Here is a 26,854-nt window from a genome sequence, read left to right as displayed (position 1 = left end):
GGCTCATTTCTGTAAAATTAAATATTTGGAAAGAATGACAAAGCTGCTTTAATGGAGGAAACATGTCTGGTATATATAAGAAGGTTTTATTGTAAAATAACCAATAATGGAACCTAAGAACTGAATGTACCTTCCATGGAGACATGTAACCATCTTGATTTGTGCTTTAAATGATAGATGCAAATGCAGGATTCAATGGGAATTAAGTGCATCGGCACACTGAGTATGTCTTTTGGGAGCAATGTACAATCATTTTAGTGTTTGCATTTATGGTAACTTTCAGGGCAAGCATGACTTCATTATTATGATCGTTTCCTGAATGTTATTGTACTGATACAATATGAATGTTATTCAATGGGACCTTGCTATTCATTATGTCAGTTAAGATAAGATATGATATAAGCAGATCAGCTACACATTCTAGTCGACCAAGACCAGGTCCTAGTAGGGGGGCGCAGCTGCCCAGGTATGGGCTGGTTAGAAGGAGAATGTCATCTCCCCAAATGGCGATTTGGCAGTAGGAACATTGGTCACAGTGGAGGCAGCTGGCGTAATATCCTCGGATAAGCTTAGGACAACATAAATACGTCTGACATTATACTTTATGGGCATCACCGGAGGTCTCTTTGAGGACAAAGTTGAAACAACAAAGTAGGAACACTAGTTTTTCCTAATGCATTTTTTCTTTAAAATTAATCTGCAGTTATAAATGCTGCCTTCCTTAGTTCTGCCTTTAGTTCCTATACCTGATATACCGTATATTTTTCTGCTTAGGACCTCTAAGGAAACCCCTGCTCTACCTTGGCGCTGGTGCATCATTTGCATTTTACAGGTTTAAATATGCAACCAAGAAATTGGGTACCAATCCTCCAGCAGACCAAGAACATGATTGCACTTTTATTTCTCTTGATTTTTTTTTTTTTAATAGAATGATCTCATATTGCTATAAAAATACATCACAGCATCTTAAAAGAGGAGTTTGGTGTTCTATGGCAGTGAATGAGTCAATACTGCTGGCTAGTGCTCTGTGCCTCGCTTAGTATCTGCTGATTGAACAGACAAGCTTGTTCTCCGCAGTTCCAGGATTTCACTTAGCTCTCTGGGAGCAACCCGATACATTTCCCTTCTTTTATTCCCTGCCCTGGGAAGCCCCGGTGCTGCCGCTGAGATGTGCAAGATGTCTTTCAAGGTAAATGTTATTTCTTCTACATTCACTGCATTGAGGATGTTGCTTTTGTTTACTTTCAGTGATTCTTCCTGACTCACTAGTAGGCCTTGCCTTGGGACTGCCCAGTATATAGAAGAGGTCCTTTTAATACAGAGAGCCCATCCTTTTTGCTAGATCTAATACACAGTAGTGTACTGAAGTGACCCAGCAGAACCAAAGCATTGGGTGCGGTGGTTTAAAAATGGAACCCTTGATTCTTTTGTGGTATAGATCTATAGCATGTCACCAGTGGACAAAAAAAAGAGTACATTTGGTATAGATCTTTCACTTATTGGCTGAATTGCATTAGATTGCAAGCTTTTGAGAATACATACTATACCGTTGAAACTAGAATTGCTAATACATTTATACAGTTAGATGCAGAGAGTCATAGCAAGATGCAGATTTGTATTTCTCTCTGACGGTACCGTGCTAACGATCTTAATTCACAATCTTATTAATGTCTTGCTGTGATTATGTGCATAAAACTGTCCACACGAATACGTGTTTATAGCATTTATAAAAAAAAGCAATTGGTTTGTAAATGCAGATACAGAAAGAATTTATTAGCCCATCTAGTCTGCCCGTTATTTTTGCTGCAATGCCTCAAACCCTAATCAGTTATTGAGCTTGTCGCATTTCTTCACCTTTGAAATAAACTTCCCTCTCGTACTATATTAAAACCCTTTTATCTATTATAAGTGTGGTGCTTACTTTATTAACAATTTGTCGTGCAAATTGCACATAATCAAACCAAGTTTATAAAGTAGAAATGTTAACAGTAAATATTTAATTGAAATGATGTTATATATAGTTTTTGTAAAAAATTACATATTTTTTTCGGCTAAATTTTGTTTTAAACTCCGTTGTCTGTAAATTCTGATAATGTTGTGGTCTGGTTCAATATTTACCGGCCCAGGTTACAAAATAAACACTGTGGTAGGTGTCCAACATGTTTTACCTTAATTCCTTGATATTCACTCTTGAAATGTATGTGGTGGCAAATGGGTTATATTTTTATATCAAATGAACATCATTCCACAGATAACATCTATTACCACAACCACCCTTAATGCATTAACTTACTGCTATGTAAGTGAGATGGAGATTGATTTGTGGTTTTGGTAAAATCATTTTCTCTATATAAGCCACCTGCTATAGAATGTGATTGGACACTCCCCAAGATGCTTTTATTAATTACGTATTGAACTGAAAACCAATTTTGCTAAGACTACTCTGCGGACATTGGAAATATTCCTCCAGTAGGACTGTCAGTATTTTGGGGATCTTAGAAATGTTGGGGAAGGAATATAAGAGGGTTGAGAAACTACATATGGGGTAGTAATGCTGACTTTAAATAACTCTCATACACTGTAACAGGTTGTGGAATAGTTGGCTATGTGCGGCAATGCCATTATACAAAAAAAGCACAATAATAACATGTAAGCTGTGGCGTCGCTAGGAGGGGCATAGGAGGCCATGGCCCCCTACATAATATTGTGTCCCCAATGAAACACCTCTAACCATCCCAAAATAAAGGGAGTGTGTGTGGTATGTTCATACAGACCAGTTTCACTGTTCCCCCACGAAGCATACCGGCTAGTGATGCTGAGTGCCGGCTTATGACATCATATCCAGGTGCTCAGCACTGATGCCATGCGCACCGTGAAACAGCAAAGAGACAGAGGTTTGAAGTAACAGACTTCCCACCACAGGACTTAAGAATTGTAAGTGAAGGAGAGAGATAGTAAAAAATGGTGCCAAGATTTCAAGAAAGGGGAGAGATAAATAAGAGGGGAGAGAGAGAGAGAAAGGGGAGAGATAATAATAATAAGACAGAGATAAGATAAGAACACATAGAGAGAGACAACAAGGAGGAGAGAGAAAAAGAAGAGAGGTAAAGAGAACTAAGACAACTGAGAGATGAGAAAAATGAGATAGGTGAGGAGAACGAGAGATGGGGAGAAAGGGAGAGAAAATGAGAAAATGAAGAGATAATGCGAAAAGGGGGAGGTAGGGAGAAAAGGGAGATATAAATTGAAATAGGAGGACAGATAAAGAGAACTAGAGGTGGTGAGATAAAGAAAAAGAAGAGAGATAATGAGAAAGGAGGATCGAAGAAAAGGGGAGAGGTAAGGAGAAAAGGCAGAGAGAAAAAAGAGAGCAATAAGCTTTAAAGCTATAATCAATATCTAAAAGGTTTATACATGCTAAATGCAAAAGTAATTTGATTGATTTATTCATTGTTTTGCTATTTTGATACAAGTAACTTGTTACTTGCTTTTTTTTTTTTCTAAAACAAATCTTGGAAAATCATCTTACAATGGATAAAACCCAACAACTACCCATTGTGTGCCAAAATATCATCTGAATAGTACTGTAAATCCACTAAACTATTTTTTTTCTTTTCCTGTATAAATCAAGATACCATAAGACTGACATGATACATTTTTTCTATGCAGAAGGAAACACCTCTTGCCAATGCTGCTTTCTGGGCTGCTCGGAAAGGAAACCTGCCTCTCCTTCAGCTGTTGTTAAACAGTGGACGAGTCGATGTGGACTGCAGAGACAGTGTATGCCACTCTTTCATGCCAAGAATTCACATTTCCTATGTGTATTCCCACAATACTGTTTGGTGACCTGTGACCTTTTATTGTTTTTCTCAAATCAGTTTAAATGAGGTTCCAGGCCGTTACAATGGGATGGGATTCTGAAGTAAAACTGGGAGCTCTTTAGACACCACTGTTTTTGATACTTTGAGATAATGGAATTACTAGCAAAAATACACTTTATGGAAAAAAGTATTGGGGCACCTGACCATTACACCATTTTATGACATTGTATTCTAAATACATAGACATTAATATGTAGTTGGTCCCCCTCCTTTGCAGCTATAAGAGCTTCCACTTTTCTATGAAGGTGTTCCACAAGATTTTGGAGTGTTTCTGTGGTATTTCCACCCATTTACCAGTAGATCATTTATGAGGTCAGGCACCGATGATAGACGAGAATGCCTGGCTCAGAAACCTTCCCTTAACTGTTCCCACAAAGTCGAAAGCATGACATTGTCCACAATGTCTTGGTATACTGTCCATATAGTACACATTTTAAAAGAAATATTGTACTGGTGTGTAGGTCATGAGTTCATGAGCTGGAAATAAAATAACCCAGAACTCACAGGCCTGGAATCTGAAGAATCCAGGTATGCATTAAAACTTATTTTAAACAGGAAATATCACACCTCGTATTAATCTAGAGTCTCATGTACAGTCTGCTAAAGCAATGCAGAAAGGATCCAGGAAACAAGATTGATAGTTTTTTCATGCTTGATTCCATTATTGTTTTATTGTATTAATTATGAACTCCCTAAATGCAAGTCTAATTGCATCACCAACGCAACTTATCTAATGGCAATATGGCCTAACTTGTACCCCTCATATACGAAGGTATATTCCTCTCTGTAATGGCACATGGGGCAGTTTTATACTTTCCAAAATCCCTTTGAACACTAATAACTTCTTAGTTGCTTACTTATTAACATATTTCAATGTACAGTGATGAGGAATATGGTAGTCCTCAAAGATTAGTAATAATAATAATTACTCCAGGGTTGCAATAAAGAGATAAAATTTTCTAGTTCATGTCCTCTCACCGATGTAAGTGTTTTTTTTTCATAATAATAAAAAAAGGTACAATTTCTGAATTATTTAAACCTTCTGCATAAGGAAATGTAGGCAATGGTGTTCTACAGATTGCTGGCAATGTACTAAACGATTCTTTTATCATGAATCCAGGTCATGGATGAATGCCAGTCGCAAGAATTTTTCAGGCTTTTTTAAAATGAGGAATCTGAAGAATTGAAGAGTAACTTGCCATGATTTGAGAAACACCTATTGGAAAGGAAAAGGGAGAGTAAAATAAATTCTGGCTCAGGAAATGTTTTGTGAGTCAGAAAAAGAATGTGCCATGGAAACTTCTCTCCACCCATCTCATCTCACGTTTTTCTAGTTATCTTTTTCATGTGTGCAGCCTTTGTTAGTACTTTGGCCCCTTCTTCACTAAAAGCACTTCAATGTTGTGGTGTAGTGTGTATACTACAATCCCTTCTTAAATGCAGCTCCTCTTAAGGGAGTGCCATGGTCTAACTGGCACTTCAGTTTTCAGTATGTTTGAGTTTATAATTTATACCTCCCTAGCCCTCCATTAATCTCTCTGCAGCTTACTGTTTACTGTGTTCTGTACTCTCTGGGATAACCTTGCTGTGTCCGTAACATTACTGTAACTATTATAATATTTAACATTTTCGTTTTGTTTTATTAGACTGGGGCTACAGCGTTAATGGTGGCTTCCTACGCAGGACATATTGACTGTGTTCGTGAATTGGTCTTACAAGGAGCTGATATTAATTTACAAAGGGAGGTAGGAAACATATTATATATATATACATTATGTTCTGTTAAGCTCCATATTTGAAGTCAGTGGGTATAAAAACTCTGAGAAAGTCTGATCTGGGATTTGTCTACCACAACAACACATACCTGATGCCACCCATATTTTGGGTATATAGCTGGGTACTTGGCACTATGAGTCACGTGAATAGATCATTGATACGAAAAATAATATTTAGACTTGAAAGGGCTTGGGTATCAATGATGCTCATCATATGCATTTATTCATTACTGTTTTTGTTTATGGAGGACATCAGCAAACTGAGTGCTAGCAGTAATTTGGTGAGTCACCGATCAATCCTCACAAATCCATTTTATTTACAACACAGGAGTTTTGTATCGTATAAGCAAACTAGTATGGCTGCCAGCTGGAAATTACTACTTTGGCCATCATATGGGTTTTAAAGAACAAAGATTGCTTTAGTAAAAGCCTACAGCTGCTGAATAAACAGTAAGCAAAGCTGTTAAGCTATACCCTTCTTATATCCAAGTAGAAGTTTTCACCTAGTACTACAAATGCGAGAAGAAGTGATTGAGCCTTAAACCTACGCTTGTTTTTGCTTTCCCTCCTCTGCCCTGCAGCTCAAAGATCCTCCATTTTCCGCTGCTGGTTGACGTATGCCCACATGTACTCTTATGACTATGCCCAGGAGTCACCTACTGACCAGAAATATGGTTGTGTTAATTATATTAACTGGTTATTAAAACTTAAATGGATTGTCGTTGAAACTTTACTAAACACGGATTCCACTAACTTCTCCTGATCATTTTTATCTTGGAATGGTTTAGTTTTGTAGCAGCAGGAGGTGAAGAGCTATTGCCAATGTTCAGACAAAGCTGGGGGAGAAGTGAATCAATGACTAAGGGGTTTATTAATTAAAGGGTCAGTTTGTGGGAGAGTTGAACAGTCAAATTCCCTGCCTCTATTATGAAGAACCAACCCTATACTGCGAGCTTCTCTGCTGAAGCCTGAGCCGGGGCTGTATAATTCATAGTTTATGGAAGATTTCTTGATTGATTCATCTATGAATTATATAGGACCACCTCAGCCCTTTTTACAGGAGAAGCTCACTGGGGATGGCCCTTTATAACCCATATTGTGGAGACTAAATACATGACTTGAAATCTCTTGGTTTACTGAATGCACATCTAAGGAGTATGTTCAGTTTCCTAATTTCAGGTCAGTCCTGTAGGATGGTAACAATTAAGGATCAGCCAGTGTAAAGGGTTAGCGTCTGCTAACATTGGAGTCTGCTAGTTTGACAATAAAGGAAATGGATAGACAACATAAAAAGATGGGATATCTGTGATTTCATCTAATAAAAGGATTGTATTATAAAGGAAACACTGTTTTCATCTGCATTGTCATCAACCTATTTATGACGGTGCTAATTTCTGTTCTCATGCTCTTATTTCAGTCTGGAGCTACTGCTCTGTTTTTTGCTTCTCAGCAAGGTCACAATGATATAGTGAAATTCCTCTTTGAATTTGGAGCATCTACAGAATTCACCACCAAAGTAAGAATATTGGATTTATTCTCTATTCCTTCCTCTTACCTATAAGTATTACAGAAGAAAGGTAGAGGCACCATATATACCATCCCATACACTGTACAACCCGCACTACATACTTATAATGAATTATATTCTATATATCTCATGCTGCTGGGCTTTCTGTAGACTTACAGCCAGTTGCAAGTCTAGCAAAGTGAGTTTAGTGTCAGCCCTTGCTTTGTATATAAGCTTAGTATTATATAGGATGGCTTTCGGAAGCCCTAAGTGAATGTGTCCTCACTTGATATGCATACTTCACTGACACACAGGTTCATTCTTTTTACCATCTATACCAAAGCTGAAGAAGTAATGTGATCTATAGAGCTAAATGGTACGATACACAAAGCTAGATAGTTGCCTTCCTTTCTGTGTAAACGTTGTCTACAATATATTTGTGGCTACATGCACAGGAGACATTGAACTGAGTTAAATCAATGGAACATTAACCTCGGCCAGAAAAACCGGACATTAGTGGCTACAGTCCTGGAGGCTCCGGGGCTAAGGATTGGCACCTTTATCACTCACGTGAATATGTGCGTTGCTGAATCTCTGGTAGTTGTTGATGGGGCTTCATTTACATCCCAGGCACATCATAGCAAATATACTAGGTAGGATTATGCTCAAAATAAAGGCAAAGTTTATGATTATTTCACTTCATTCAGAATAACATACAGATTATATTCAAGTGGGAGTATGCAGGGTAATTGCTATTTAAACTCTGTATGGGAATGAATGCACACCTTAACCTCATGTGCAGAAAGAAGCGTAACCTGCATACATGAACGCTGCAGAATTCATAAACGCAAAGCCAAACGATACCTGATTTTTTTTGCCTTCCAAGAACATACCTTCTACATACAAAATCACCAATAACTTTCTTCATGCGGCAGTCATTTCTTTGCTGCGTGTTTAAAGGCATAATTACACCCCCTGTACAGTGTGAGCTTCTAGAAAACAGATCTTGTGCGTAGAATATGATGCGCATTTAAGACTATATTTTGCTGGCTTTTTACCCCCTAGAAGTATTAGGCAGTGGCTGCCATTCACATCAGTTTTTTTTTATCTTGTGTCAGAATACTTGCTACGAGGAGGAAGAACATTGCATGATATTTGGAAATTGCAAGAGGTACAGTATATAGGAGAGCAACGTTAGGGGGTTTCTAACGTTGCGAGACTACACCATCCACTAGTGCCCATCTTGGGGAACCATCAATCACCTGGATGGTGTAGCTTCATGCCTTTATTATTGGGGCTTCCATGATGAATTATTCGTTTTAGTATGTCTATTGAGTTTCTATACAGAACATGGAGCTTATTTATAACCACTCATACGGTGCACAGGGAAAATATCTCTTTATACACCTGCTTTTAGCTCACTTGACTTGATCAGTAGTGTGGAAGAGGCAGTTGTTCATCTATATAAAGACTTGCAAATAAACTCATGAACTGAGCAATCAGGTAACTACCTTTAGCATATTTACACCTGGTGGAACAAAACAACACCTCCCTTATTTTACGAAGGCTGTACCCATCATAGTATTTCAATACACTGGGACTAATAATTTCCATACTAGACTTTGTAGCCCATTTTTGTAACTCAGTTTCTTTTTTTGCGAGCTGTCATCATACAGTCAAACTTGGTACTCTAAATTCTTTAGATCAAGCATGGCCGTCCCTTTGTTCTATTACATTATTTTGTATTCAACACAAAACTACATCTAAAAGAGTAATGAAAACAACACACTAACATTAACCCTGTATATCCAATGGGCTATTGTCCTTCAAGACACATGAAGCACTTTTCTGTAAAATAAAGAAAAAGAAAAAAAAATGTGTCAATTTTAGCAGTATATTTATTTGTGTTTATTTAAGATGTCCATTTAAAGTGGCCAATTATTAAATTATTAGGTCGTGCAGGCCAAATGGACTTTTTTGATAAAGTAGCAATATGTCATGGCTGGTAACAATACAAGAGATACAGTACTGCTCCCAAATTTAGTGGCAATGGGTAAATTACTATTTTTCATAGTACTCATGTCTGAGTACAATGTTTAACTGCGATGTGGTGTACCAGCGCTAAGAATAAACATGTTTACTTGTGCTTCAGTAACAAGTCAAAATACTAACTGTTAAAGTTGAAGGAATACATTGGCTTTTCTGTTGAATCTGTGCTCAGTGAAGGGCTGGCATTCATTCAGATTAAAGCTAACTTGGCTCATTTTCATGTTACGGTTTAATGATTCCGTTTGTTTCCGGCCAGTGAGGGCAACTGAGGATGCATTACAGGTGTTAACTTGAAGTTATGTACTTCAGAATTCTTATCAGTGTTTTGTTAATTCCATTGAGTGAAATAACACCCAATGCATATACAAATATGATGCTGCAGAAATATATTTCTCTTGTATTTCCTCGTCTTATGTCTACTATCTCCACTATTGCCTGTAGATGGAGTACTAGGACCTGGTTCTATTATATGCATATTATGAATTATATTATATATTATGAATTATATTATTATTATAATATTTTATTTAGTGCATTATATTACATAGTGTTGAGCAATGGGAACATAATTAGTCGGGCAAAAATATAGCAATTTTCACTTACAGAAACAAAAGTGAAGATAGCTCCTGCTCCATTGAGCTTACAATCTATAAGCAGGGTATATTGCAGAAGATGTACCACTCCTTACAATGGACTAGCCACGTTAGTGTTAAAGACAGCTTTAATGGTGGTAAACTTTTTCTGCAACCTGTATTCTGTGGCGCACATCATACGTTCTCTACTCATTACTCCTCGAGGTGGACAATGCTGGAGGGCACTCGGTCTGGAACAAAACATACATCTATACAAATTTTGTATGAAAAGATTGTGCTAATTTTCTTAGAAATACATAGTTTATTAATTCTAATTACCGGTAATTTGATTCTGCACACATTTGTTAATCTTTGAGAAATCTGTAACTATTTATTCATAATAACTGAACAGGAGACCTGGAGCTCATTGCTATATATTGTAATTTCCACCCCCTCATATCTATAGACAAATCAATATGCAAAACCATGTCCTTGTTGTGAATGATCAATGAAGTCAGAGGACAATGAGGGTTTTGTTTTGTGTGACATTTATCGATTAAGTCAATGTTTCTTTAGCTAAGTATACTTCCTGGTACACCATTTAATTTAACAGTAAAAATATGTAAAAAAAAAAAAAAAAAAAAAAAAAAGCGAAAACCCCCGACATGCAGTGTTCCAGAAAATACTGAAAAAAATCATTTTTCTTTGTTTAAGGTTACAATACAGTTATAAACAGCAACAATGATACTATTTTTTAGCATGTTGATGTCCAAATTACAAGTTTTTGGATACTATTGGAACATGTAGAAAGTAGAAGATTATGAACATATCATCATGAGATAATCTTTAGTCTCCCAGATATACGTGTGTGTATCTAGTTTATTATTATTATATTTATTATACTTATAAATAATAAATATTATTATTATCATTAATAATACTATTATAGTATTATAGTTAAAGTGTGTCGCCTATATCCATGTTCCTATTTAATTCCACCATAGGATGGAGGATCCGCTTTGTTGGCCGCCAGTCAGTATGGACATCACCGTGTGGTAGAAACACTTCTGAAGAATGGAGCCAACATTCATGAGCAACTTTCGGTATGTACATAATTATAAGTACACAAATGTATTTATTCACTCAAGCTGGAATTGGCAGGAGGACTGACATTTTGAGTCACTAATATGTTTATGCATTATAGAGAGACTCAACCTTAGAGCGCTTTTTATATAAAAGGAGCTTGTTTGCCTCTGTATAATACACAGTTGATTCAGTGATTTGCTGATTTCATGAGCAATATATATCGGCATCTGGTATAAATACTTGAAGAGGTGCAAAACACTGGATGTGTCCTTGAAATTGTGGTACAGGGCCATTTCCTTGGTTTCCTTTCACTTTTTGGCATAAAAGCCAGGCTTGATTTTTGGTCATGAGGGGCAACGTTTGATGCACTGGTGATTTTCAACCTACATGTGTACTTGCCAAGAAAGCACTACTCAACCCTGAGCTACCTAGTTTGGAGTTCAAGTAGGCCGCAGTCGTGCTGCTGCATAACCAGAGCAGGTCAGGGCAACTGGCACATCCTATGTCACTGCATCATTAGTGGAAAGGTCCATTGTGGGACTATCTATCCAAAACTTGAAAGTATGCAATATAGGTTAACAAGTATAAGATATTAGTGAAAACAGAAGAAGTTCAGTAGAGGTAAACGAGACTGAGGCGTTTTGGGACTATTTATAAAGACCAGCTCTGGTACAACATGGCAAAAGTGACGCTATCGCCTTGTCAACTAATGGTATGTCCCTGTTGCTTGGACCATTACTTGTAAATAACTGCCATTGTATGAGAATTATAATCTCCACATTATTTTTGCCTTAACTCTTAATATGGTGGTCGGTAAATACACAGATGCAGATAAATACTGGCCTATCTAAGCTTCCCTTTTTAAGCAAATGCTTACTTATTAATTATTTAGGATAGCTTTATGACAAATGCATTTTTTTTAATTCGAAATCTATGTATTTGTTTTTTTGTGCAGCTACTCTTGCCTGTTCATACATATATATATATATATCCCTTTGGCTACTGTCTAATTTCCAGTGAAGCTTTTGAATGCACTTATTGAGCTTTAAAACAATACCGTACAGTCTACAGCATAAGAGAGCGTGGGATTCTTATTTCAAGTCAATTGAACCTAGCTTTCTCCTCCTTCCAGCAGCAGCGCTGGGTTGTACTCGATGACCTGAATTAACCTGGGCACTGTTTTTACTTTGAAAATAAATTGTGATATTAACATGGACCTGACAGGGGAAAAAAGTAGGGTGAGGTACGTTAGGCTTGCCAACACAACTAAAAACCCAATTACAATTGCAGATATCCCTATTTTTTAATACATATAAACTGAAATAAATCCTGTACCAACTTGAAAATGCCTTTCTGTTCGAGGCACAGCTGTGTACAGGAGAAGCTGTACTATGCTGAGGAGCAGGGTTGGGCTGCCTAGAGCGCTCAATGTGGACTAAAACTCCCAGAATCCTTCTGAAACTCGCATTTAAAAAAGCCAATAATCTTTAGATTAGAACAAACCCAGGAGCATTATCCCTCTCAACCCCTTGGCACCCATCTCTTAAGTAGCGTTAATGATATGTCCATATCATAGAGGGTGAGGCCAAACTCGACCTGTATTGTTGACATAAGACATATTATTAAAGAGGTAACATACAGTGGGTGATGGCACAGATGCTTCTTGGCTGGGTGCTGCCCTAGATTAGGCCTACCACTTACCTCAGCAGCCATTGTCTGCCATGCATGTGCAGCACAGAGTAAGGTCACTATGGGGGCTGTGCTGGAATAGTGCTCCATAATTTCTATGGACAGGTCTCCCCAACCAGCCCAAGGAAAAGTGGTGTGTCAGGGAGGCTTATTGAGTGATCTGCCCCTTGAATCCGTAGCACCAGGCTATGCAACAAATTTGATTTCTGAATGAAAAAGCCCTCAGAATTTCTTCCCAACCTAAAATGCAGGAATCTAAATTAGTCGCACAAAAACGAATGAGACAAAACCAAAACGAAAAATCTTTCTGGTAAGAGCCCCTAAAAATCTGTAGCCAGCACATCATATTGAGACTATGAAGACTACCAATACTCTTGATGTTGTGAGCACTACTCATGGGCAATCAAATGTAGACGCTCACTCAAACAGTACGTATGTTTGCAAAAAAGGCATATAACTCTCTGTTGTTCTAGGATGGGGCCACTCCATTGTTTATCGCTGCACAAGGAGGCTACGTGGATGTAGTTCGATTATTGCTTACCTCTGGTGCAAAGGCGAACCAGCCAAGGCAGGTAATACTGTCACCCCTGTTATTGAGTTCAATGTATTACCGCATAGCAAAAGAAACTTGTCCAGCCTGTCCACCTTTATAGATCCACCATCACTGATATTTTCTTTTACTTCTCTTACATAACCGAAGTTCAAATTTTTACAAAAAGAGAGTTTCAGTGCTTAACAAATGAATTAAATTAAAAGACCAAAGGCCATGTTCTATACTTATACCAGACATGCCAGCACAATTCAGGCCTTTTGTTATAAAGTCTCCTATGACACAGGAACATTTCCTGCACAGGAACATTTAAACACTTTTGTACCATCAACATAAATGCAATATTATACACCACATTGCTCTATCTGTCTTTTTAAAAATGTTTAATTGTACCTTAGGGAAATCAATCATCCGCACAAGTAATTTGAATAATTATCTCTATCAAGACAACACCATGTACAATAAATGCAGAATACATCCACAATGTAAGGACGTTTTCCCAACAATGAAAGAATATTACTGGCTGTGTTATTTTACACTTTAGAGGCTATTTGTTAAAATAGAGATGCGTATATGCAAAGTTATATCCTTTATAGATTTGAGTTTGCCATACATTGGATATACTGGATTGGATTGACAACATATAAATAGTTATATATAGTATTTACTATTAAATCAAGTTTTTATATCTGCTTGTCCCTATAGTTAGGTAGACGTTCCTATTATAAGCAGGTGCATCTGTACATAGATTATAGATAAATATATTAATCTTAAATTGCGTTAAAACTTTATAAGAATGACAAGTTATATTTCACAATTGGTTATCCCTGAGCACCCCCTGTTGGTGAAATGTATTAGAAAAATATAGAATTAAAAAAGTTTGGTGCAATATTTGTTGTAGTTTAATCGCGTTTAAGGAGTTTGTTTAGTAACTAAAAAAGTTATATTTAAATTAGGTATATTAAATACATCTAGAATTATATATGTTCTTTTAAATGTCTTATCCCAATACATTAAAGAGACACTCCAGCTATTATCTGAATTTTAGTGCATGTGATAGCACAGTAAACTGTCCCTTTAAAAAACCATATGACTGGGAAATATTCCAGAAATGTTACATATGCATCATTTGTGTGTTATAACCAAAGAATAATAATTAGAGATTATATTAGCCTTGGTGAAGGTATAATCTAAATTTTATTAAAGACAGGAGGCGAATAATTTGCATAAACCTTCTTTACTCTTCCACCAATAGCAGCAAAGAAATAAACATAGAAAAATACAACCAATCAAAATGTAACATAAACCATAAAACCAAGTGACAATGACACTCCATCCTCTTCTTTGGTGCGGCAAACACAAACAAGGGAATCCAAACACAGTCAGAAACTGGACAGCAATGCGACGTCCACACTGGAACCAGAGAGCCACCGCTGAAAACACAGGAGGGCAGCCCGGAACGTGCAGTTAAACTGAAAAAGAAAGAGAAGGAGAACCGTAACAGCAACTGCGATCAGAGTAATGGAATTAAACATCAAGCACAATAAATGCAGACATCATAAGAAACAGAAAGATCAACGCACTAAAATAACCCACAACAATAAGGGAAGGGAGAGGAGGGAAATTATTCGCCTCCTGTCTTTAATAAAATTTAGATTATACCTTCACCAAGGCTAATATAATCTCTAATTTTACAACAAGACAGGAGGCTTCATAATTTGCATTTTTAACGCTCCACCAAGACAGACGCGGCATGCGAGACCGGTCGAAAATAAAAGGTGCGGAAAGTAGATGCACGAGACCAGTCAGCCGCCCTAAGGACATCCGAAAAAGAGGCGCCCAAAGAGACAGCACCTGAAGCAGCCGCGCCCCTAACCGAATGAGCCCCAAAACTAGGGTCAATCCCAGCCAGACCCAAAAGCCAACGGACCCATCTGGCGATAGTGGGAGCCGAAACAGGCCGAAATGGGGCAACGTACGATATGAGGAGTTGAGAACCCCCCGAACGATGGGACGCAGTAACCGAAAGATACTGCTGGACACAGCGAGCCACACATAAGAGGGGTTGCGACGGAAAATAAGGATAAGAGACCAAGGAGGTGAAAGACTTGGTGCGCCTAGCTACCCGGAATTCCACCCCCTCCAGCGAGAAAGAGATGGCTCCAGCGTCGAAGGCCCTAATATCCGCCACACGACGAAAAGAGACCAGAGCGAGCAACACGGCGAGTTTAGCTGACAATTGTTTGAGCGAAAGCAATGGGTTATCCGGCCAAGATAGCAAGAAATCGAGAACCCTCTGTACATCCCAGAGAAAGGAATACCTGGGAGCCGGAGCCCGAGAAAGACGAGCCCCACGTAGCAGGCGACAAACTAGCGGATGCCGGCCGAGAGGCGATCCCTCCACAGGGGCGTGAAAGGCCGAGATAGCAGAGCGGAAAACATTCAAGGTACGATAAGATTTGCCCTGGGAAAAAAGATGGGACAAAAAATTCAAAACCTCGGTTACAGGGGCTGAGAATGGATCAGCCTGCCGTCCCATACACCAAGACACCCAGGATTTCCAAGCATAGGTGTAAGCCCGTCTGGTCCCTGGGGCAAGGGCGTCCCGGAGTAAACCGTGAGCATGCTCCGAAAGGCGGCGCAACTCGCAGGATCGCCGGAAAGGCTCCAAGCTATCAAAGGAAGACGCTGTTGTAAAATGAGGGGGTGAAACTGCCCTGATGGGTCCAGGAGCAGATGGGGTACCGCAGGCAGCAGAAGAGGAGTGTCCGCACACAGTTCCAAGAGGGCTGGGAACCAAGGCTGAGCCGGCCACAGAGGGGTGATCAGCAACACCGACACCCGCAGCAGTCGGATCATGTGAAGCGTCCGAGGGATCAGCGCAAACGGGGGAAAGGCATAAGCCCCTGAGGGAGGCCAAACCTGCAGGAAAGCGTCCACTGCCAAGCACTCCGGGTCTGGAAGCCAGCTGAAGAAATTTTCCAGTTGTGTGTTCAACCTGGAGGCGAACAAGTCTATCGAGAACGGACCCCTCCTGGCATCCAGGAGCTGGAAAACTGCGCTGTCCAATTTCCAGTCGCCGACATCCCTCCAATGTCGAGAGAACCAATCTGCCACCGTGTTGTCGGAGCCTGGTAGATATTCCGCCTTCAGGGTGATGCGGTTGGCGAGGCAGAAGTCGTAAAGCTCTTTGGTGAGGTCCGTGAGCAGGCGAGAGCGTGTGCCCCCCAGCCGATTGATGTATTGAACGGCTGAAATATTGTCCATCCGCAGGAGCAGACAGCAGTTGGAACGGCCCGCAGCCAAACTCTTGACGGCGAAAGAGCCAGCGATCAGTTCCAGACAATTGATATGTAATTGTCTCTCCTCCGGGGACCAACGTCCCCCCGTCGCCCCCAACGGTCCTGACGCCCCCCAACCGAAGGTACTGGCATCTGACTCCAAGACCAGGTCCGGGAGGGCGCCGAAAATGGCTCGACCATTCCAAGCCTCCATGTGACGTAACCACCACATGAGCTCTAGCCTCACCTCTGCGGAGAGGGTAACTGTCTGGTCGTATGAAGGTAGCCTGCGAAGATACTCTGCCTTCAACCTCTGGAGCGCTCTGTAATGGAGGGGCGCCGGAAAGATCGCTTGTATGGATGCAGATAACAGGCCCACTATGCGGGCCAAGATGCGTAGGGGAATCGACCTGAAGCGTAAGACCCTGCGGATTTCCTTCTTGATTGCGGTAATCTTGGACAACGGGAGTTTGAGGACGGCAGACACGGAGTCTATCTCGAACCCCAGGAACTGGATGACCTGGGACGGGGTGAGGGCTGACTTTTCGATGTTGATGACAAAGCCCAAGTCCTGGAGCCACGAGGTGACGAACGCGGTCTGCTGGAGCACACGGGACTGGTCCTGGGAAAAAATCAGAATATCGTCCAGGTAAATGATGGAACGGATCCCCTGGGAGCGGAAGAAGGCCATAACGGGCTTCATCAGCTTGGTGAAACACCAGGGGGCGGAGCTGAGACCAAAGGGCAGGCAGGTGAACTGCCACAGAGTCTGGTTCCAGAAGAACTGAAGAAAACGCCGGTGCAGATGGTGGACTGGGACCGTCAGGTAGGCATCCTTGAGGTCGAAACGAGTAAGCCAGTCGCCTTCGAGAAGGAGGTCCCTGAGGAGATGAGTACCTTCCATTTTGAAGTGTCTGTAAGCGACGAAGGCGTTGAGTTGTCTGAGGTTGATTACCGGACGAAACTCTCCCGACTTCTTGCGGACCAGGAAAATGTTGCTGACAAAGTGTGGAGGTCCAGCGGCGGGTTCTATAGCGCCTTTCTGTTGGAGCAGATGTAGTTCCGCGTCCACCAAAGCCTGTTGAGAGAGAGAAAGACGTGGGGGACAGGGAAGGGCAGACTGGACAGGAGGATCGGAGAAGTCTATGAGGAAACCCCGAACCGATTGAAGGACCCATGGATCTAGAGAGACGAGGGGCCAGTTGTGGGAAAAGAGGGAGAGCCTTCCAGCAATTCTTGTAGGGGAATAAAGATTTGAAAATAAGGGACTCACCGAATCGCGCTCTCCCACGAGTGGAGCCACCAAAACCTCTTCTGTTGGAGCCTCTGTTGGAGGATGGGAAAGGAGCTCGCAGCTGGTAGCCGGGTTGGTATGAGGAAGGCTGGAAATAGGCACGGGAGCCTCTAGCAGATGAGCGGCTGGCGGCCCGGCTCCTCGGACGTCCAGCCCTGGCGGAAAAACGCTGGCCAGATGCAAAAGCCTTCCGCATGGAGGACTGGGCCTTCGTAAAGGATGTAAAGATGTTGACGTGCTTGTTCAACTCTTTGATAAATGAATCCCCGAAGAGGAGTCCTTCAGCAGTAGGCCCTAACTCCTTGCTTCCCAAGTCCATGAGCCGAGGATCAAGGCGTAGTAGAGCGGCCCGGCGCCGTTCAGTGGAGAGGGCCACGTTGGCGTTGCCGAGCAAAATGACACAGCGTTGGATCCATTCCCTGGCGAGGGAGGCATCCATAGGCGTACCCGACATGACTGCTTTGTCGGCCATCAAAAACAATTGTGTTAAGGGGCCTGCCACATCCAGTAGCTTATCTTGAGCACCCCGAATGCCCCGTTCTGCACCCTTCTTAGGGTCTCGACCAGTCTTTGACATGTATGTCGCCATGGTGGGGTCGAATTGTGGGGTTTTGAGGACCTTGTGCGACAGAATTGGGCGAGGGCACTCAGCCCGAAGTTTGTTGCGAACCTCCCTTTCCACAGGCCTGCGGATCCACTTGACCAAGAAGTTGGAGATGTGGTCAGGAGGTGTCCACTCAGTGGAGCGTGGGTGCCTGATGCGTTCGGGATCGAACCAAGGTTCACCCGCGGCATCCAGAGTAGCAGAGTCGCCCGTAGTGTCGTTTGTGGCAGTAGGAGTACGCCCGTAGGGGTCTGAAGCTCCCGTGGTTAGGGCCGTCTCGCTGAACGTGCGAGAGGTAGGGAGGTCTTGGTCGCCAAAGTCCGAGTCAGAGTCTTGCGACTCCCCACGCCACTCGTCTAGCAGGGCGTATGAGCCACCTGCAGCCTCTCCTTCCTCAGATGAGGAACCATAAACATCCCCACTGAGCTCTGGGGCAGAGCCAATGGGGTTGCGCACAGCGCGGTGTTTCCCCTTGCTGGTGCCAAACACGATACCCTTACGTGGGCGTTTGTGTATAGAGCCCTCGGTATCTGGATCCGAATGTGTGGGATCATCTCTCCCGCGTACGCCAATAGGAGCGTCCTGGGAGGCCATAGTAGGCTGTGGGATGGAAGCCAGTGCCTGCTGTAGGGCCGAATCAAATGAAGCCTTGGCGGCTGACAGCCAGGATGAGAGATCAACCGCAGAAGATGACTGGGTACTCTCTGTCATATTGCTCACCAAAGCGCAGTTTTCAGAAGTTGACGCTGTAATTATGAGCAGACAAAAAAATTGATGGCACCAGAGGTATGTGCAAAGCAGATACAAAATACTGTGCAGAGCACAACGAGTTAAACCACAAGGTGGCAGTAGAGGCTGAGAAGCAGAGCCATGTTACTTGCTAAGCCCAAAGTAGAGGTATAATATCACCCAGTAGGGGGACAGGGCCAGCTGAATATGAGGTCTGACAAGGCGAGACCTGATTAGATCACCCTGATTAACATCAAACACAGGGGACTGTATAATGTAGTATAGTAATAATAGAACAGAATAGAATAATAAAAATAAAAAATAATCAACTATTCAATAATGAGGAGTCCCCAGCAGGAATCAAACTCAGGACCTGAAGACTATCCACACAAAAGCAGAGCCTTAGCCAGTAGAGCCACACAACTGCTTAATTAAATAAATAAAGAAAACACTAAAAAGGTGTAGATACAAAACTGCCCTAGAAGGAAAGACACTGCCTGGAACGGCAGTGGAGGGGTTAAAGGACAGAGGAGAAGCACGTGGAGAGCAGTGTGATCATAGAAGACGGGCAGTAGCACCTCTGAGGCGCGAAAATGAAGCAGAGCAAGACAGCAGGAGGAGAAGGCAGACAGGAGGACCGAGAAAAGAAGGAAGAACCTCGAGGGAAGGGAGAAGGTAAGAGAAAGTTAGTGGTAGAGGAAAAAACCACTAAAGAAAAGATGCTTAAGACAGTGTGGGGAGGGTGAGGAAAAAACTGCCTGAGGCAGGAATCTGCCAGGAAGGCCTGGGAAATACAGGGATAAAACTGAAAACCTAAAGGATGAAATGAGGCAAAGGTGACCGGTAAAACATAGGAGTGGAGGACCCGAAAAAGGGGGCCAGGGGAAGGGGCAACCCCCAGAAACACAAGAAGATGCAAGAACAATAAATATCATAAAATGACATATATATATATATATAAAAGGACAGAAAAAAACAATAATAATAATAATATAATAATAATAACAATATAGGAAATAATAAAATATATAATAAAATATATAAGGATAATAATGATTAGCCAAAAGTGATCTGACCTTGTTGGTGGAAGCAGCAAAGAAAGAGGATGGAGTGTCATTGTCACTTGGTTTTATGGTTTATGTTACATTTTGATTGGTTGTATTTTTCTATGTTTATTTCTTTGCTGCTATTGGTGGAAGAGTAAAGAAGGTTTATGCAAATTATGAAGCCTCCTGTCTTGTTGTAAAATTGCAGTCACATATGACTTGTACTAGATTGTATTGTTATAGAAATATCCTGGCTGGCTATTTAAATACAAATTCCTTCGGAGAAATTACAAGTTATGTTAATTTGACACATATTTGATGTTTTCTTCACCATTAAAACAAATATAAAATATTTGAAAGTGCAGAATTTTTAAATTTAAAATTTCAAGTTCTTGTTTAAAAAAAAAAAAAGTCAGCCATATGTTGATGAACATCACACAAATGCTTATATTAAAAAATGCATATTTAAGAAATTAGAACCTAGAAGATGCAGCCCTGTTGCTGCAGCTCCCCTCCTCCTCCATGGTCCGATGATTCTTGATACCGATTGGCTGAAATTAGTGGGAGCACTTGCTGCGCAGGCACATGGGGGGGTCTGAGCCCCATTTACAGCGTTCGCCAAGCCAGCGTTCGCCAAGTGACTGGTGGTAAGTATATCACATTCAGGGACATGTGTTTGACCGAATACATCTGCACTCAAAATAACTGGGGGTAGGGAAGGGGCAAATACATATGTGAGGATTCTGTAGGACCCCCATGCATTGAAAAGGAACACACCACAAAAAGGCAAAGGGCCGCAGCTATCCCAGTATTAAAGACTGCTACCCTAAAGCTAGAGTATCTCACCAGTTGCTGCATCCTTCCCTAATTGAAATACATTTCACTTTTTCACTAATTGAAATACATTTCGCTTTTGTGTCCGGCCTCATGTTTTTCACCTTGAGTCCAGGATTGAAATCTCAAGAAAGTTTGCATGTGTGCTTTTGTTCTAAGGATGGCACCACTGCCCTGTGGATAGCGGCTCAGCTGGGGCACAGCGACGTGGTGAGAGTTCTGTTACTGAGAGGAGCTGAACGGGATACTGCCAGGACCGTAAGTACAAAATGCACCGGGGGCCACTAGCATTTAGTTTGTCTATGTCAAGGGTCAAGATTATAATTGCCAAATAGAGGAGAAGCCCAAAGAATAGTACTAGATCAAGACATGCAGTGGAAGGTCGAAGTATATATTACTGATCAGTGCATGATGTGGTTGGTAAATACGATGAGTTATCATGATTGTTGCTATGTTCTATAGCTAATGTTTACAATAGTGTGTACCTCTTGGAATTAGATATTAAATACCAGGGACAACAATAGTCAATGAAGGGTACAAAGATTCCAAGAGGAAAAGAATCTAAGGTCAGGTCCAAAGTAAATTTTAAAGGACAATGAGCAATATCAGGGAGCTTCCTGGAGCTTCCAGGTGATATTTGGAGAGTTTCCAGATATGAGACACCCTATAATAAAAGATAGACAAGAGCCCCATTCCAGAAGTTACTTTCTGATCCCTATGCCTTTCTTCCATAAGTGCAAATCTGAGCCCGGCACACAAGCCTCACAGAGAGGCAAGCTTTTATCCACACTCCACCACCACAAGGGCAGATCAACAGGACACGTGAGAAATACGTGAGAGGACACCTTTATCCTTTACGCCAAAGCAATATTTTGCTCTTTATATTTGAGGCTAAAGGGGTTAAGATAGAATTACTTTCACATAGCCTATGCCATTAACATTAATGCATTCACATTTACATAAATGAAATGTAAACTCAGCATTGTGGACTGTAAAAAGAAAAGTAAAACACCTCTTGTACTTTCTATATAATGAAAATGTGGATCTTTATCCAGATGTAATATATATATATATATATATATATATATACGTTTTCTTTTTTTCTAGGATGGTACTACAGCTTTATTTAAAGCAGCAGCTAAGGGATTCCATGAAGTTATAGAAGAATTGCTTAAATTCTCCCCAACTCTTGGTATTTTAAAGGTAAAAAATATGTGAATCTATGTTAAAATAATACTAATAAATCATTTATTTCTCGATATTTAAGATTTTATTGTTCTATACACAAAAGGAATTTATCTATAAGTGGTGCAATTCAGGTATGTAAGTTCTTTATAATTCTAATAATATTCTTTAAAATAAAAAACCTAAAAAAGGAACTTACTTTAGGAGAAGCTGCAGTACAGCAGCTTCCCACATCCGCATGGTTGCTTGAATCAACAAATCAGTGACAGGAAAGTAAAAATGTCCTCGGAAGCACACAGGGGACTCAATAGCCCCTTCTCTCCGTATTCACAGAGCTATTGCTGGAGCTGATTGACAATAAGAATAGCATGTGTAAGGAAATGTGTTTGGTCAAACACATCTCTTACATAAAAACTAGCCGAGGGGCTGGCAAAGGGCCAAATTCCCCTCTATGCATTTGCAAGGAGCTACCAGAAGAACAAGAAGATGCAAGAGAAGAAGCAGAGTTGTGTGACAAGGAGACGGTGGAGAAGGTAGGGAGACATTCAGATAGACCATGAGAATGTGAATGAGAGTGCCAGAGAACACGAATGACAGTGTGAGAGATGGTGAGTAAGAGGAAGGTGCAAAAAACTAAATTCAAATGAAAATTCAGAGCTCTTTTGCTTAGTTTTACTTTGTTTTGTTAGGGATTTCTACCATTTTCAGAGATTCGTGTGAATTGACAAAATAGGCAAATCTTGTTAAAATTGAAATTTGTACGAATTTGAATGCAAAAGTCTAATAAAGTGTAAAAAAAAGTGTTGCTTTAAAATTTTATTTTTTTAATATTTCCTATGTGTTTTTGTTTTTTTGTCAGAATGGCTCTTCCGCTCTCCATGCTGCTGTTCTTAGTGGAAATGGAAGATCAGTGTCCCTTCTTTTAGATGCAGGAGCAAACCCAGTGCTTAGAAATAAGGTATGCTCGTAAATAATAATTATGAATAATATATAGCCTTTTAACTATAAAATGAAGGACTATAAGGCACAATTTGTATTCTGTAGTGTAAGTCATTAGAATATTTTTCATTTATTAATTCAAAAGATTTGTTTTTAGTGGCACATCTGGATTAAAGGAAAATTCATTATATTTATATTCCTTTAATCAGCCCTGCCAGTCTCAACTTTTGAAACTTTCTACAAACCTTGGTGCATCAGTGGCTATGCGTTCAACCACAAATATTTTTTGCTGATGTTGGGAAAATTGCATCGCAAAGGGATGTGACTATGTAGAAAAGTGATGTAATTTGTTTTGAAATCAATAAAAACGTGTGGAAAGTTTTTGAACAGCCCTCATAGTAATATTCTTGTTACTAATGTTAAACTCACATGTTATTTTCCATTTGGGGTTATGAGAAATTTTTAAATAACCGGCTAATAAAGGCATTTCTCCAATCAGGTGAACGTTTACTCAAGTTATATAGAGTCTTTGAAAATACAAAAGGGAGGCAATAACCTCACTGTGCCCCCTAAAACCCTATGTTGAATAAGAACAGGGTCTGGTACCTTATTAATTTAAAGTTTTTTCTGTTACCCATTTTAAATTGTATTCTTTTTTTCTAGGCTAATGAACTACCAGCAGATCTTTCAAAAAACGAACGAATATTGAGTCTTCTGCAAGCAAAAGAAAACTTTCCTCTTCAATAATATGTTCTTGGCCTATTATTTTCTCTGAAAACAATGTATTGTACCTTGATATTCTGCTGCAAGTCTGATGTCTCATCTGCTCAGCCTATTGTGATACACACTTGAAATATCTAGATATAAAACCCTCATCGTCTTCATTACTGAGCCATGTAAAACGTGACATGTTTCTCAAAGTCAACAAATATGCCAGCAAATGAAAGTTAATGTTAAGGAAATGTTGGTGGAGTTTTTATTTGGACTTGAGCATAGTTGAGAGAGCTTAATATCAGGGAAAATTAGAAATGTTTGTTTTTAGCTTCAAATCAGAGAATCTCCTTTGTTATCCTGTGGCATTTGCTAGTTGCTTGTTGGCCTAAATCAGATATTCCTTTCTGGATATCTAACAATTCTCTATTAAAAGGGCCAATAGCAAAAAATTCATATATTAGTAATGGTCCTTGTATATATGTATATATATATATATATATATATATATATATATATATATATATATATATATATATATATTAGGTTGGCCATTCCAGTTAAAAAATGATTTTAAACCTTAATCTGACTCTGTAACTAGAGGGCATTATTCACCTAATCACCCCCCCCCCCCCCTCTTCAGCATGCGCCTCATTAGATTCAGGATCTTTCTATGCAAGGAACACAACAGCAATGGTTTTAGGTAAGGGACAATACCATCATAAGTACTTTGACTCTTTGCTATAATTTGGTGCTGTATGATAATGGGTTAACCCATTGATAAAACTGTAAATATACCATTCCAGCAAATCATTGTCAATATGAGATTAAAATGTAATTTCATAAACACTCAAATGTTACAAAACTTATTCAAAAGCTATTGGGCCTAAAGAAGCTACCAATTTAATACTATGGACTCCATGCTTGTACCCTTACACCTAATACTCAGTAAAGATGCCACACTGACCCTGGATTACTCTATGTTGTTTCCTGTGGTCCATGGCAGGACCCCTTGGGCAGTAGTCGTGACTACTGCAACACTCTTCTGGTTGGCATTCCACCGAACCTTCAGCTTTGACCCTCCCTCCCAACATTCAGGAACAATCTCAAAACCCACTTCTCTTTTTGTCATCTTAATGTATTTGTTTAATGCAAAAAACTTTATGCAGGCGTGTGGCATGCTGTCAAATTTCATATTAAATAATAATGATCTTCCTTGATTTTAGCTAATTTCAAATTCCACACCTGAAAACCTATACACTCGCAATGCGTACTACTAATATTTTAGAGAACGTCAATACAAGTAAAACACCAAACTGATTCTCGTAGGTGAGTAGTAGCCTTGCTGGCCCCTTTTAATAGCATGATAAGTGAGATTACGCAAACACACTTGCCTATAATCGCCCTTTTAGTGTATAAGACCACCAAATATAGCTGTCTGCAATTTGATAATTTTATTTCATTTAATTATTTGCTTACTTTGTATCCTGTATGGAGTGTCTAAAAATTATTTAAAAGTTATATGCAAAAATGAATGTGTATGTGCGACATTCTTTGTGTAGTCATAAATGAGTATACATACTTATTGTCGTGTCCCTTACTTTTTTATAAAAGTATATTTATCGTATATATATATATTTTATTTATATATTGCCAGTAAGCGTCCTCATTGCTTTCCAGCAGACATTACTGTTTAGTAATCGCTGGTTCTGCCATCTGTAACAATATGACAAGAAGCGCATCGATGTTGTTCACTTAGTTAGAGACAAGCAAAGAAATCTTCAGTTTGACACAAGAAATTTTGCTCAGAAGGACTAACTACCCAAATGATAAATCTGTATACAAATGTGCAGAGTGACAGAGGCTCCATGAGATGGATTACAGATTTACTTTACTGTATATGGATTTATCAACAAAATCAACTTGTGGATTTAAATGTTTTTTTTTTTATGTAAATTGAAAAATGTATGTAAACATTGATACAAATGGACTGAATATCGCCAGACAGAAGTCTATCCGAGAGATTGAGGAGAGGGCGAGGATACCAGGTGGGTCTTTAGTGGCATGGGGTTTTCAATATCTATCCTCAGATTTATGTAAAAGTTTATAAGAGGAAGATGAAGTGGACATGTAGGGGCAATCGTCTGACAGAATCTGGCTCTGGACAGAGAAGCAACAGAATGAAGGATTATATATTTCATGGTTCCATTTACTCAGGTGAACTAGTGGTAAGGGGGCTCCACACCACTGTGGAATCCAGTTATCTGATTTTGTATATATATATTTATATATATATATATATATATATTTAAATCTTTAATTTTTGTCATTTGTTTATATTATTTGTGACAGGTACAGATTCCCAACCGGGGAAAACAAAAAGTATTTTGATATACTGTGCTCAACATTTACATTTTGATGACTATGCTGGATATATCGTTGCTGCAATTGGCAATTAATAGAGACTTAGTAAAAGAATAATATCTTATCATCATTGTATTAATTGCTTTTTCAGCTGGGATAAATGGAGGTAGCTGTTTTCACACATATAGTATGGGAACTGGATGGTAATTGTTTTTTCTATTCTAACTTTTGTTGCTAATAGCAGTCACCATTTTCTGAATTCTTTGTTTCAGAATAATATAGTTTCTAAAAGATGCACCAAAGAAGTATGTCTTGTCTGGATGCATGCGGAGCAATGCTTCTAGTGGCTGACTATACAATCACATCCTATGCTACTTGGTCCTGCCATAACAGGGTGTATAAAGTCATTTTATTTTCTTCACTGGAAAAAAACAAAATACAATCATCTTAAATGCATTTGCCCCTTAACTCTACCCCTGCCCCAATGCATCTCCCTGTACCTCATATAATGACCTCTGGTCAGGTCCAGCACTAGCTGAACGCTGTTTAAACCCCACTGTGTATGTGTAAAGTTTTCCCGTTGATGGTGACGGGACATACTCACATTGGTTTTATTGGTCTCATTGGATGTACTTACTGTCACTGATCGACAGTAAACAAGCGGCAAGAAAATTTGGATAGGCAAAGAAGATTTTGCAGCACGGCTAAAACCTTTGAGTCAGTCACGCGTATTTTAATATGCATTGTTCTATACACGT

The 26,854-nt window shown here is 39.9% G+C and overlaps 1 protein-coding gene across 1 annotated transcript; it reads left to right on the top strand.

Moving 5' to 3' along the window:
• Positions 1-1,055: 1,055 nt before the first annotated feature.
• Positions 1,056-24,586, top strand: ANKRD29 (ankyrin repeat domain 29). The gene is made up of 11 exons (XM_053467089.1): positions 1,056-1,189; positions 3,670-3,780; positions 5,528-5,626; positions 7,074-7,172; positions 10,789-10,887; positions 13,033-13,131; positions 21,057-21,155; positions 22,005-22,100; positions 22,942-23,040; positions 23,685-23,917; positions 24,293-24,586. The coding sequence occupies exons 1-10, from the start codon at positions 1,169-1,171 to the stop codon at positions 23,766-23,768; spliced, it is 906 nt and encodes a 301-aa protein (XP_053323064.1). The 5' UTR covers positions 1,056-1,168; the 3' UTR covers positions 23,769-23,917; positions 24,293-24,586.
• The last annotated feature ends 2,268 nt before the right edge of the window (positions 24,587-26,854 follow it).

This window comes from Spea bombifrons, chromosome 5 (assembly GCF_027358695.1).
Source record: "Spea bombifrons isolate aSpeBom1 chromosome 5, aSpeBom1.2.pri, whole genome shotgun sequence".
Lineage (NCBI taxonomy): Eukaryota > Metazoa > Chordata > Amphibia > Anura > Pelobatidae > Spea > Spea bombifrons.
Note: the sequence above shows the minus strand (reverse complement) of the source record. Positions and strands in the feature narration are given on the sequence as shown.

Excerpts from the sequence above, each read along its gene's own strand:
- ANKRD29 (XM_053467089.1), top strand. The coding sequence starts at position 1,169 with ATGTGCAAGATGTCTTTCAAG. Across the intron at positions 22,101-22,941 it reads CAACTCTTGGTATTTTAAAG|AATGGCTCTTCCGCTCTCCA; the intron begins GTAAAAAATATG and ends TTTTTTTGTCAG. Across the intron at positions 23,041-23,684 it reads ACCCAGTGCTTAGAAATAAG|GCTAATGAACTACCAGCAGA; the intron begins GTATGCTCGTAA and ends CTTTTTTTCTAG.